Source organism: Vicia villosa, linkage group LG2, assembly GCF_029867415.1.
Source record: "Vicia villosa cultivar HV-30 ecotype Madison, WI linkage group LG2, Vvil1.0, whole genome shotgun sequence".
NCBI lineage: Eukaryota > Viridiplantae > Streptophyta > Magnoliopsida > Fabales > Fabaceae > Vicia > Vicia villosa.
In genome coordinates this window covers 153,706,522-153,720,322 of record NC_081181.1, presented here as the reverse complement: position 1 = coordinate 153,720,322, position 13,801 = coordinate 153,706,522, and the positions used below count along the sequence as shown (strand labels likewise).

General features: G+C 38.4%; 1 protein-coding gene across 1 annotated transcript; it reads left to right on the top strand.

Annotated features, from left to right (window-relative positions):
• Positions 1 to 347: 347 nt before the first annotated feature.
• Positions 348 to 11,823, top strand: LOC131652550 (transcriptional repressor ILP1). Its single transcript, XM_058922430.1, has 6 exons — positions 348 to 1,553; positions 2,402 to 2,569; positions 9,056 to 9,723; positions 9,903 to 10,191; positions 10,360 to 10,649; positions 11,103 to 11,823. The coding sequence occupies exons 1-6, from the start codon at positions 417 to 419 to the stop codon at positions 11,275 to 11,277; spliced, it is 2,727 nt and encodes a 908-aa protein (XP_058778413.1). The 5' UTR covers positions 348 to 416; the 3' UTR covers positions 11,278 to 11,823.
• Positions 11,824 to 13,801: the final 1,978 nt, after the last annotated feature.

Below are 13,801 nucleotides of genomic sequence, written 5' to 3'. Positions count from 1 at the left end.
TTTTTTACACTTTTCTTAATCTGTGTGAAATGATGTACTGGGTCACTCATTGTGGGACGGAGGGAGTATTAATCTTCTAAATCTATTAGCTTGGTCTAGAAATTAATAACCAAATATAGATAAATTATTACTTTTAATTTATCAAAATAATTATAGAGTTAAAAGGTAGTGCACTGACAGTGTAAAATAGTTTTACACTGTCATCCAATAGGAAATCATGAATGTGCCATGTCATTAAATTTTTTTTAAATAAAAGAATGTTTTAATTGGATGCATGGTGGTGATTGGTTGACCCTGCATGACCTATTTTCTCATAATTATATCCTTTTTTGAACTCATATAATTTTTGTAACCCCTATATTATTATACAATGCTCTTTCTTTGCCTTCAAACTCACGTCGTGCTATTCCGCCACCATGTCCACCGCCAAATCCCGCAACTTCCGCCGCCGTGCAGACACCAACGACGACGAAGACACCTCTTCCGCTCCCACCACCTTCCCTTCTAAACCCCCCGCCCCAAAGCCTAAGAAGCCCCAAGTCCCCAAGCTTCTCAGCTTCGCCGACGACGAAGAAACCGACAACACCGAAACCCTCCGCCCTCGCTCCTCCAAACCCCACCACCGCGTCTCCAAATCCTCCTCCTCTCACAAAATCACCACTCACAAAGACCGAATTTCACACTCCCCTTCTCCTTCCAATGTTCAACCACAAGCCGGAACCTACACCAAAGAAGCACTTCGGGAGCTTCAGAAGAATACCCGAACCCTAGTTACTCCCAGTACTGCCTCTCGTCCTATTTCTTCCAATTCCGATGCTAAACCCTCCTCTGAACCTGTCATTGTTTTAAAAGGTCTCCTTAAACCAGTGACTTCGCAACGCGAATCGGATGAATCGGATTCTGAAGATAGGGAAGAGTTTGAGGCTAAATTTTCTTCGGTTGGTATTCAAAATAAGAAAGACGCGCTTATTCCTGATGAAGAGACCATTAAAGCTATTAGAGCAAAGCGGGAGCGGCTTCGGCAGGCGCGGCCGCCTGCGCCGGATTATATCTCATTGGACGGTGGAAGCAATCATGGCGCTGCAGAGGGATTGAGTGACGAGGAACCGGAGTTTAGAGGTCGCATTGCCATGTTTGGGGAGAAGGGAGAAGAAGGGAAGAAGGGTGTTTTTGAGGATGTGGATGAGAGGGGTGTTGATGAGAGGTTTAAAGGGGTAGGAGATGTGGTGGTGGAAGTGGAGGAGGAAGATGAGGAGGAGAGGATGTGGGAAGAAGAGCAGTTTAGGAAAGGTTTGGGGAAGAGAATGGATGAAGGGCCTTCTAGGGTGGGTGGTGGTGGTGGTGATGTTCCTGTTGTGCAAGTTGCTCAACAGCCCAGTTTTGTTGGTCCTTCTGCTGCAACTGTGTATGGTGCAGTTCCAAATGTAGCAGCATACATGAATACCAGCATTGGAGGAGCAATCCCAGCAGCACCGGCTTTGGATGCCATCCCTATATCTCAACAAGCCGAGATTGCAAAAAAGGCTTTGCTAGACAATGTTAGGAGGCTTAAGGTATGAATTGCTTATTTTATAGTACTACAGTGACTATGTATTAGGCTGAGGTGTCACTTGTCAGATTAATACCTGTGCTTATCTTGTGCACTATGTGTCGTCTACATTTATTAATGTTCTATTTTTTTGATTATGAATTATGATCTCAGTGTTATTGATTAAAATAAATGGAGTTAAAAGTTAGAGAATCATTAAGTGTATCATATGAGTAGTTTTGGCATCAAAAGAATGAGGTTTTCTTGGTCAGAAGAATCAAATTTGCCTAGTTGAGGTTGAGGGGTTCTGGCAATTGATCAGATGAATCCTGTTGATCATTAGGTTCAGGGTTTTCAGTTACAGTTGCTGTCATGTTTGAATTGTGGCTATTATAGGTTAGTTGGTTAGGCTAGTTGACCGTCAATGCGGTTTGCACTCAAGGGATGATGTGATTGTAGCGAGCATTGCAACCTAGATGCTGAAACTGTATCACATGTGATGTAGTCTGCAATTTAATGCATTGATTACATATGGTAAAATAATGCCCACATTCTCTCTATTCATGATCCAGAGAGTTATAAATTATGAGAGTTGAAAGAAGAGAATAGCCATAGTTGTGGAGGGGTCAATAGTATAGGCGTAACTTGCACTTTAAAACTATTTTTGTACTTAACTGGATCAATCGGATTTTTTGCAAACATTTATGTTGTATATGGATAGGTAAATTGATAATTGCATATTTTCACACAAAACAACCATGATAACCGCCTTGGAAATGGGACTTGCTTTTACATGAAATTTATATAGCTTTCTCTTCTTGGGGATTGATATATTTTCTTAATTTCATTTTTGTGTGCCCCCACAAATGACAGGAATCACATGGAAGAACAATGTCATCATTGAACCAAACAGATGAAAACTTGTCTGCCTCCCTTTTGAAGATTACTGATCTTGAAAACTCATTAGTGGTAGCTGACGAGAAGTACAAATTTATGCAAAAGCTCCGAAATTATGTCTCAAACATATGCGATTTCTTACAGGTAACCATTTTTCTTGCATCTTCTAAGTTTCTTTTCTTCCTTCTTAATCAAATAAAAGTGGGTTCGATCTGTACAATGTTATTTATTCAAGTATTTTTCCTCTCACGTAATATCACTAGTTTTGTTTCTTTATGTTCTTCTATTCATCCTTCTATGTTTTACTAATGAGTTAATGAAGTAGATATATTGATTTTGTATGGTGGTAAAAATGCTTTGTGGAGATATACTATCTTAACGTTTCTTTGGTATAAGTCCTTTCATCTGTTTTCTTTTAACACTTGCTTGTCTTTGTGTATTTCTTCTCTAGTAAATTTTCTTTTGTGCCCAAGTGAGAGAGGATACTAATAGGGTATTGGACATAGACCCTGCTGTGGGGTCTGATGGAAATGTTTTAGTGGGTTTTTATTAGAATAGGCCCAAAGTATGGAGAGTGTATGAGCGTAAGAACAAGGATGCTGCTGAGTTATAGCTGCTTGCCAGCGCATCAGTTAGTTAGATTAGTCCAATTAGGGAGAGTGGATGGAGTCATGCATGTATTTTGTTAGAGCCTGATGGTTGAGAGAGATGTCTGAATCATGAAACAACAGGGTTCCTTCTGAGCAGGGCTTATCACATTAATGTTTTCCTCTTCATTGCTACGTTTATTTTATAAGGACCAGTGTTATCAAATTGCCCTGCCATGACCGCTATGGCGGATATACATGGCAGTTTTTGGGCTTGCCGCAATGGTAAATAACGGCCGCTATTGCACGTTTTTCCCCCATAATCTGCAATAGCGGCACCGCAAAGGGGCTGGTATGGCGGGATTTTGGCTCTTCGCCATGGACCGCCATCCGCCATTGACAACACTGGTAAGGACTAAGGAGCATTGCTCCATTCCATCTTAATTCCTAGAATAAAAACACACAACTTTGTGTGGATGTTCTATATGACTTTTCTGGAAGTCAGTAGGTTTCTTATCATCTTAATATTGTTTATGTTGATATTTGAATTCATCCAGCGAATGTGCTATTTTTCTCTCTCTTAAGAACCTAGCGCAAGCCCCAAATTATATTCCTTCCTAAGTTGCTACTCTTGAATCAAGGAAAATTGAATTAATTCAAAAACAGTCATTACATAGCGATCAAAATGATCCAGCTCAGAAATTCCATAAAGACAAAGCAAAACGAAAACTAAGGAATTATTAGACTAGCTAGGTGTTGTCGAAGCTTTTCCTTTGTCCAACCCCTGTAAACTATGGTATCTATAATTTTTTTCTTCGGTTTTCTGTGTATGTACATCATTTCCAAAGCACTTAGCATTCCTATACCTCCAAATCTCGTAAATGCTTTCCGTTGCTGCAAGTTTTAGGATGGTTGCACGCCACCCTTTGCCTTTAGTGTACTTTATAATCCTCTCAATCTCGTTTTCCCATCCGCCAATCACATGGTGAATTTGCAGCCACCTCAAAATGTTTGCCCAGATATTTTTTGTTGCCATACATTCAAACATTAGGTGTCGTTGCGTTTCATCTTCCTCACAGAAGTAACATTTTGGAGTGTCAACCACACCGAACCGATACAGTCTGGATTTCATGGGGAGTCTCTTGTTGCAGGCCATCCATAAATTAACCTTTGCTTTTGGACGTGCTAAGTTGCCATAGAACAAAGATTTCCACGTAACTGTCTGAGATTCCACTGTCAGTGCTTTGTACATTTTGTTTATATGGAATCTACCACCATTCATCATTTCTATCCACACCTGGCTATGCTTGACATCGTCCCGTTGTTGCATAACAGCTTTAACAATCCAAGAGGTGATGTTACTTACTTGGAACTCCATAACACTTTGTTTTTTGATATAATACGTATGAATCCATCGTTCCCACAACCTATCCGTCTTACCACTTAGATTCCATAAAAGTTTAATCAAAGTAGCTTTATCCCACAACTCAAGATCAATAAGGTTCAGACCACCGTATCGTTTTGGTTTGCACACCTTTTTCCAAGCTACTGGCGCTTTACAACTATTTCCATCTTTACCTGTCCACAAGAAAACACGGCATATAGAGTTTATCTTCTGAATCACACTTTTAGGAAATGGTAGGCATTGCATCCAGTAGTGCGTAATCGCAAAAGTAACACTTTTGAGGAGCAAAACTCTTCCTGCATAAGACAGCAGACGAGAGCTCCAATGTGTTATTTTTCCAACAATTTTCTCAACAAGACTACTATAGTGTTGTACATTCAGCCTCTTGCTAGACATTGGCACGCCCAGGTAACGGAAAGGGAGATTACCCTCTGCAAAACCAGTCATCTCCCTAATGTCAATCTTCAGTTGGTTATCCATATCACCATAGTAAATGCAGCATTTTGCCGGGTTAACCTTAAGGCCTGTGGATTTCGAGAAAATAGCAAATGCATCCATAAGAAGTTTGACAGATTCTTTATCACCCCTAGAAAACAATAACAAATCGTCAGCGAAACATAAGTTCGTTATTCCCAACCTTTCACACTTCGAATGGAAGTTAAAGTTAGGATTCTGCTTCAATCTTTTTAGGCATCTATTGGTATTCCATCATTATGACGAACAAAAGTGGGGACATGGGGTCTCCTTGGCGTAGACCACGTTTCGCCTCCATAACATCGGTGTAATTCCCATTTATGTAATGTTGAATCGGAATGATACAGAAGTCACTGCAGTCATAATCCATTTTACGAATTTCTGAGGGAAACCAACTTCAAATAGAATTTTCTCCATAGCCTTCCAATCAATGGTATCGTATGCCTTTTGAATGTCCATTTGTACCATGCACCTTGGAGTTCCACCCTTCCTGCTATACCCTCGTATCAGTTCGTAAGTAAGGAGAATGTGATTGTGAATAACCTGTCCTGGCACGAATGCGGCTTGGAAATAATCTTGTAGACGGTGTTGCAGCACGAGATTGGCCGATACTCTTTAATCTTTTTTGCTCCTGCATGCTTTGGAATCAAGGTAACAAAAGTGCAATTTATGGCCTTATACAGCCTGCCATTCACGAAGAAATCATCCACCACTCTTAAAATGTCTTGCTTCACAATTGGCCAAGCTTTCTTGTAAAAGTATGCACCAAAGCCATCGACCCCGGGGGACTTCGTGTTATCAATGCTAGCGCCTCCATAACCTCTTTCTCAGTAATGGGACAAATGAGCATTTCTCTTTGTTCACGTTCAGCTGAGGCCCTTCCCTCATCACAGCAACATCAATATCATTCCTTTCTTCCTCTGCAGTGCCCACCAGATTTTTGTAGAAGTTTATTAACTCTTCCTCAATTTCTGCAGCATTTTTGGTGGCTGTTGCATCCTCTCTGTGCAGAGTAACTATACTGTTGGAATTTCTTCTAGCTTTAAGTGAGGCATAAAAATACTTATTGTTTCCATCCCCCAATTCGAAGCCAGTTCAATTTGGATCTTTGCATCAAAACTTTCTCTTCAATTTCTTGCCATTCCACTAAGACATCACTGCACCTTCTAGCGATGGTAATTTCATCTGGGTTCATCCTATCATGTTCAAGGTCCTCTTGTGCCTGTTGTAGCTCCATCCTTGCCTGAACTATTTTCTTATTAACATCAGCAAGAGGCTTAGCCATTTCCTTAAGAATGGGTTGCAATCTCTTTTGTTTCTGCCAAACCACAGCCATCGGTCTACCAGCGAGGGGTTCCCTCCAACTGTTATTCACTTTAGACGCGAATTCATCCATGTCTGCTGTGCTGTTAATAAATTTAAAATTTGTCTTCTTCCGTCGCCTATCATCCGTGGTTCGTTTCAGACAAAGAAGCGCGTGATCGGATACATTTGGCTGCAGAACTGTAAGCGTAAAGTCCATGTGGTTTTGAAGCCATTCCAAGTTCCCAATCGGATGGTCAATCCTCAAGTAGATTGCACAATCACTCTGGCTGTTTGACCAAGTGAAGTTTGCACCCCTACTGTCCATTTCGTATAACCCAGCTTCCTCCATCAGGTTCTGTAAATCTCTGTACTCAGTTTCCTTAATTTGCCTTCCACCTATTCGGTCAGTGCATTTCAACACATTGTTGAAATCACCCATCAGAACCCAGGGTCCTTGTTGCTGCCTGTGAGTATCTGCCAATTGACTCCACAATCTCTTCCTAGCTTCAATTTGATTCTGACTGTATATTGCAGTCAGCCAATAGAGCCAATTACCATGTATGTCACTTACACGACAATGGATCATTTGGTCTGAGCTTTTTACCATCTGCACAGAAACAGAATCAGTATTCCAATAGGTCCAAATTCGTCCATTTGTGTGTTTCTCATAATTGTCTATGTAGTTTCCACATAGTCTCAACTTGTTCCTTATCTGTTCAGCTTTCACAGCCTTCACCCTAGTTTCAATTAGGATAGCAATGTCGGGTTTTAGTTCTAAGAGACGGGAGCTTATCTCTCTTAACTTCCCCTTCTTGTTTAGCCCTCTCACGTTCCAAGCGACGATCATGGCACATCCTCTTGAAACACTGTGCCTTGACCTACCCCTAGTGTTTCAAAATCATTGCCACAAGTGATACTATCCGGATGTGCATGAGCTCTCCTTCTATCTCTGCTTCCTTTAGTCACTGTTGTCCATTCCTCTTGGTCATTTTTTTCAGTAGTGCTTGAGCCAACAACTAAAGGTTGTGTTGGAGAAGTGTTACCTGGTTTGCTGCCTTGTGTGTGGTCCTTCCCCTGCACTTGCTTTGGCTGCCATTGCTTAACAGGTTTCTTCTCTCCACATTTGTAACCAAATCTTTGGCATTTGTCACAGTAGCTTGGCCTCCATTCGTATTCCACCGGCTGCTTCATTCGTTTCCCTTCAGCGTCTTTTACCGTGATCTCTTTAATAGGCTCCTGCGTAATGTCTACATCCACAAGAATTCGGGCATAGAATATGCGATATTTGTTCGCAGTACATTCATCTGTGACTATCGGATTTCCTAATGCGCTTCCAATCTTGCTTAAACTTTTCGGTCTCCATAAGTGTAGAGGAAGCTGAGGTAGTTTGATCCAGATTCGGATGGTTCGCAGCATATCGTTCTTGAGATTGAAGTCAGGTTTACACTCCCGTAAGAGCATAGGCATGCTCTTTATAGTGTAAGGCCCCTTCATAAGTACAGCATCCTTATCAGCATATGAGTGAAATCGAAGGATGAAATACCCTTCATCATTGTAGTATATATCAGGTAGTTTCACGAAGGATGAAATACTCCATTCATGCTTAAATCTCCGCCAAGGACATACATGATTAACGCAGTGTCCCAGAACTTCACTTCCGCTTCAGTGTCAGATTCCTCAATTTCAACTTCAATCTCTCCGTTGACAATTTTGGGGGTGACAAATTCAATAGACATACCATTCTTAGCGCTTCGGTTTCCACTCAAAACATCAACCCAGAGTTCCCCCCCCCATTACTTCCCTTCATTTTCTTCATCCTTTTTTCCTTCGCCTTTCCCCGGTGTTCCAACCTGTTCATCCTTCCCAATCCCAGTTTCCTTATTGCGGTGATTCGAACCCCCACCTACAGAGGGGCTCGCCGTGGTCGGTGGCGCCTTTTTTTTGGCCGCCCTCGACCCTTCCCTGTATTTGCCATTTTAATATTAATAAGTTGCTACTCTTTATTCAATGTATTATGGGTTTTCCTTTTTAGCTTACTGATGGAAGAATGTAAAATGGGGATTTCAAGTGTGAATTAATTCCCTAGCTGGACCTATGGTTTAAGAGATTTAGGCTCTATTTGGTAAAAATTAGTGGATAGCAGATAAGCTAGCTGAATTAATTTGAAGTGTTTTGGTAAAATTAGTAGTTGAACTAGCTGAAATATATAGAATGACAAAAATATATTTTTAATTAATATCTAATTTTTTCCAATAAAGGTAATGAGGATAAAAATGATAAGCGCTTAATCTCAAACACTTCAACTAATATCTCCAAAACACTATAAGCTCGTCAGACAATGACCGTTACCAAATAGCATATGAACTTATAAGCTATCTGCTATAAGCTGAAAACTAGGCCTTGCCAAACAGACTTAAAAGCTAAAATGAACAAGCTGTTAAAAGCCCCTTCATTTCTTTCTGTGTCATATTTTTTGAATTGTTTGTTACTATTTATCCACCATTTGCCAAGTTCAAAAAGACATTAACCATTATTTTGTAAAAAATGCCTTTACCTATTTATTAGAGAGAGACGAGGTAATGACAGTCAAGGGTATCATAGAAAAAACCAATAATTTCATCAACAACCAAATTTATTGATTTTTTTTTTTATGTATAAATAATCTGTAAATGACACATAAAATGGAACAAAGGTAATACTTGAAACAACATATGCTTCTAATAAAGTTGGAAAGTATGCATTTTCACACTATATAATTAAAACTTGAAACACATTTGCATGCTTATCATTTTTGTTAATGCTGTGGGGTATAATTTATTGAAGCTAATACTAAGTTTTATATCTGACTTTAACTTTCAGCATAAAGCTTTCTACATTGAAGAACTTGAAGATCAGATGAAGAAACTTCACGAAGATCGAGCATCAGCCATTTTTGAAAAAAGAGCCACTAACAATGACGATGAAATGATTGAGGTAGAAGCAGCTGTGAAAGCTGCCATGTCAGTTTTAAGCCGGAAAGGTGACAACGTGGAGGCTGCCAGAAGTGCAGCTCAGGACGCATTTGCTGCAGTGAGAAAACAAAGAGACTTACCAGTTAAGTTAGATGAGTTTGGTAGAGATTTAAATCGTGAGAAACGGATGAAAATGATAGTTATGGCCAAGGCTCGTCAAAGCAGGAGGTCTAAAGCTTTTGATTCTAAAAAGCTGGCATCCATGGAAATAGATGATCATAAAGTAGAGGGTGAATCAAGCACAGATGAGAGTGATAGTGAGAGCCAAGCATATCAGTCACAGCGTGATTTAGTGCTGCAGGCTGCTGATGAGATTTTCAGTGATGCTTCCGAGGAATATAGTCAATTATCCCTGGTCAAAAAGAGAATGGAAGAATGGAAAAGGGAGTATTCGTCAAGCTATAATGATGCTTATATTTCATTAAGTCTTCCACTGGTCTTCTCTCCATATGTGAGATTGGAACTCCTGAGATGGGACCCACTTCACAAGGGTTTAGATTTTCAAGATATGAAATGGTATTGACCAATTCTATATTTTCCATTTTTAGTATTCTTTCTTGAATCTTCTTAGGAGATTTTTTGGCTCACGGGCTTCTTTTTTTTAACCTTTTCATTACACTTCATGCGGTTATCTTTTACCTTCCTTCAATTTATAGTAGTTTTTTTTCTTACTCTATCTCTCTCTTCATATTTAGGTATAAATTGTTATTCACTTACGGTTTGCCTGAAGATGGAAAAGATTTTGTTCACGATGATGGAGATGCTGACCTTGAGCTTGTCCCAAATTTGGTAGAAAAGGTTGCACTTCCTATTCTCCATTATGAAGTTTCCCATTGCTGGGACATGCTTAGTCAACACGAAACAATGAATGCTATTGCTGCTACAAAATTGATTGTGCAACATGTGTCCCATGAAAGTGAAGCTCTTGCAGAACTTCTAGTTTTGATCCGTACACGTCTAGCTGATGCTGTTACTAATCTTACGGTAAGCTCATTTTATATTTACTAGTTAGACAGTATATGGTCTTTGTTTTGTTCATATCCTGTTGGTTTGCATTGTGATTTGTATACGATATACTGTTTTGTAGAAACTAGTAACTAGAAACAATGAAGTATTTCATGATAAAAAAATTCCATCTTGTCTTGTTTGTAGGTCCCTACATGGAGTCCACTAGTGCTAGCTGCTGTTCCAGACGCTGCACAAGTTGCAGCATATCGATTTGGTGTGTCTGTTCGATTATTGAGAAATATTTGCTTGTGGAAGGACATATTTGCAATGCCAGTGTTAGAAAAGCTTGCTCTAGATGAACTTTTGTACGCAAAAGTTCTACCTCATTGTAGAAGCATATCAGAAAATGTTCAAGATGCAATAACAAGAACAGAACGGATTATTGCTTCCCTATCTGGTGTTTGGGCTGGCCCTAGTGTCACTGCAGACAGAAAGTATGTTGATAGTATTTTTTCAAAGTTGTTGTGAAATTGGTGGTGATTACATTTATTTCTTTTGGAAAGACATTTGCATATTCTTTTTCTTGATACCCTTCTTAATCACGTGACTGTTAGTTAGCATAATAGAGTTAACTTGGGGGAAAATGGGGATATTGTACAAGCAACTTGAATATTCATTAAGTGCCTACCTGGCAGCTGCATTGGGGTTAGTGGGATTAGAGTAGAGGTCGTAGGTTTAAATTAAACTTCTTCCTAATTAATTTGTTTATATGGTGATGAAGTTGCTTAACTCAAGTAGGATCTCAAATACATGTGACATTATTATCTATGGTACAATAATAGTTCTAGCTCTTCATGTGTGGAGTAAAAAAAAGCTCTACGTGTGTATTAAGATAATTTTGGTCAAATCTAATACTTTTCATGTCCTTGTCTATTCTTAAATTGCAGCCGCAAATTGCAGCCCCTGGTGGCTTATGTGCTGTCACTTGGAAGGATTCTGGAGAGAAGAAATATGCCAGAGAATGATCTAGCTCGTCGATTGAAAAAAATACTGGTGGACCTCGATGAATATGACCATGCCAGGAACATGGCCAGAACCTTCCATCTCAAGGAGGCATTATGAAGTTGGAATTTCATTATACAAGGTTTCTTGGTATGTCAGAGAGTTTGTCCGAGGGTTAACCTTCTCAAGTGAGTGCTTCAGATAGTCTTTTGACCTTATCAGGAGTATTCTTTATGATTTGCATCTGGACCTTCAAATCTAACGGATGCATCTTTCACTCCTAGAGTCAGCTAAGTTTATGAACCTGCTGGGACAGTATGAAACTAATTAAGGATCTTCATTGCTTGTTTTGTCACCGCAACGGGTATGTCGCACCAACCAAGAACCAAAAGTGCATATGTATCATTTCATTTTCAGGGTGCAGGTGGAATTTTTTTTATCTTGCCACTTCTTTCTTTCACTGAGATCCCTGGAGAACAAATACTGTAAAACTTCCATTTACGCAGGGTCTGTTTCTCCAATGTGATTTGTAGTTGTAGCCCAGTTTGGTGCTAGTATTCGGTAGGGAGCTAGGTTTTGAAGCTTGCTCTCACCTTTGAATAATTGTTCAGACGGTGTTTAAAAAAAAAAGAGGAGCAATGATATGTGAATTTATGATGATGAAAATCGGAGCAAATGGGATGAACTTACCAAATGTCTCTATTGTGTTTGCATAATGGTCTGTTACAATAGTATTTTACTACTACGTCAACTAACATAGAAATTTTACATCGAATATTTTGTTTATAAGAATCAACACCAACGTAATAGAGTTAGCAACTATAAGAGACACATTATGTTAATGCTTAACCTGATTTTAAGTTTTGGTTTGGTAATTCTTTAGGGGAAATGTTCTTTTCACCCTTATGTTTTTCACCCATATGTGTGCATCCCATGTATCAAAATGTTCTTCATGTGTTCAGAGATGCATATGATATGCATTCAAATCACACCAGAATGTGTTACTATCCACTCCATTTTAAATAAAATATGATTCAGAGATGCATCTATATCACTACACCATCTCTTTGGAAAAGTTATTGTTGGTATTGTTGGTAATGTAAAAGTAGGACCTAATAAAATGTTTATCGAATAAAGGTCAAGATTGCAATGGTATCTTTTCGCATGTTGTGAAAATAGGCATTTGTCCTTTTTCGCAAGTTGTGAAATTGGCATTTGTTTACCTTATAAGGCCTGGAACAATCACATTAGACATGATTTCGTCGATTTGGCAGAGTTTTATATCAGTTTGGGATGATCTATTGTGAATAAGATCACTCAATATTTTTTAAGTACACGTCCTAAAATTTATATATCTATCTTGTAGCTTATGTTGATGATATTATAATTATAGCCGATGACCATTAAGGTCTCAAGGCATTAAACAATATTTATTTTAAAAGTTTGTTAAGATGAACTTGGGTTCTCCACGTTTTTTTTTTGGAATTGAAGCTTCTCAATCGAAATGGTGATGATGAAAGACTAAGGATGACATTTATGATTGATTAAGTCACAAAAATTAAGGTTAAAGTTCTTTTCCCCTCGTTGTAGAAATTTGTCCTTATGTTGTAGCTTATGTTGATGACATTATAATTATAGGCGACAACCATTAAGGTCTCAAGGCATTAAAAAAATATTTATTTCAAAACTTTGTTACGATGAACTTGGTCCTCTATGTTGCTTTTTTGGAACTAAAGCTTCTCAACCGAAATCTGATATTGGTGATGATGAAAGACTAAGGATAACATCTAAGATTAATTAAGTCACAAAAATTAGGGTTAAAGTGTCTTTCCCATTCTTTGTGGAAATTTGTCCTTATAATCTTATATAGAACATGACATGATCTATTGTCTTTCTTATTTTAAATGTTCGATTGGGGATTAAGTAAAAATATATATAATTCATTTTAATTTGACAATAAAAAAGGCGGTGGAATTAAGAAAATAACAAGGAAGTATCAGAGCCTGGTTTCGATCCAGGGACCTGTGGGTTATGGGCCCACCACGCTTCTGCTGCGCCACTCTGATTTGTTGATTAATTTCCCAATAATTATGTATATGATCATATTCTTTGTTTTGGTATATGAAAATATTTTCTTTATGTTTAATTGTGAAAATGTTATTGAGAAAACTTAAGTAGCGCATATTAGGACATATAATTTGTTTAGATTAGTGGAATAAAGTTATATGAGATGAAATAAAATAAAATAAAATTATTTGGATTAGTTAAAATCATATGGAGAAAAAAATGAAATGAAGTGATATCTATTATATTTTATTTTATCACTTATCCAATTTTTTCTTTTAATAAGATTTTAGAGTTTTTTTCACAACTACCACACATTTCGATTTTTTTTTCAAATAATCAAGTTTTTTTTAAAAAATTCGCATATAACCAAACTTTCAAAGTAATTACATAAATGACCATTTTTTCACTATTTTAACACATTGTCGCCACTGGCATTGGCGAATTACAAATTGGGGCGGTTTAAACCCTCGCAAATCTTTTTCTTAAAGCAAGTCGCCACTTGCATTAGCGACTACACTTAAAATTTTAATTTTTTTAAAATATGCGGCGGTTTTGAACCCCCACAGTCTAGAATAAA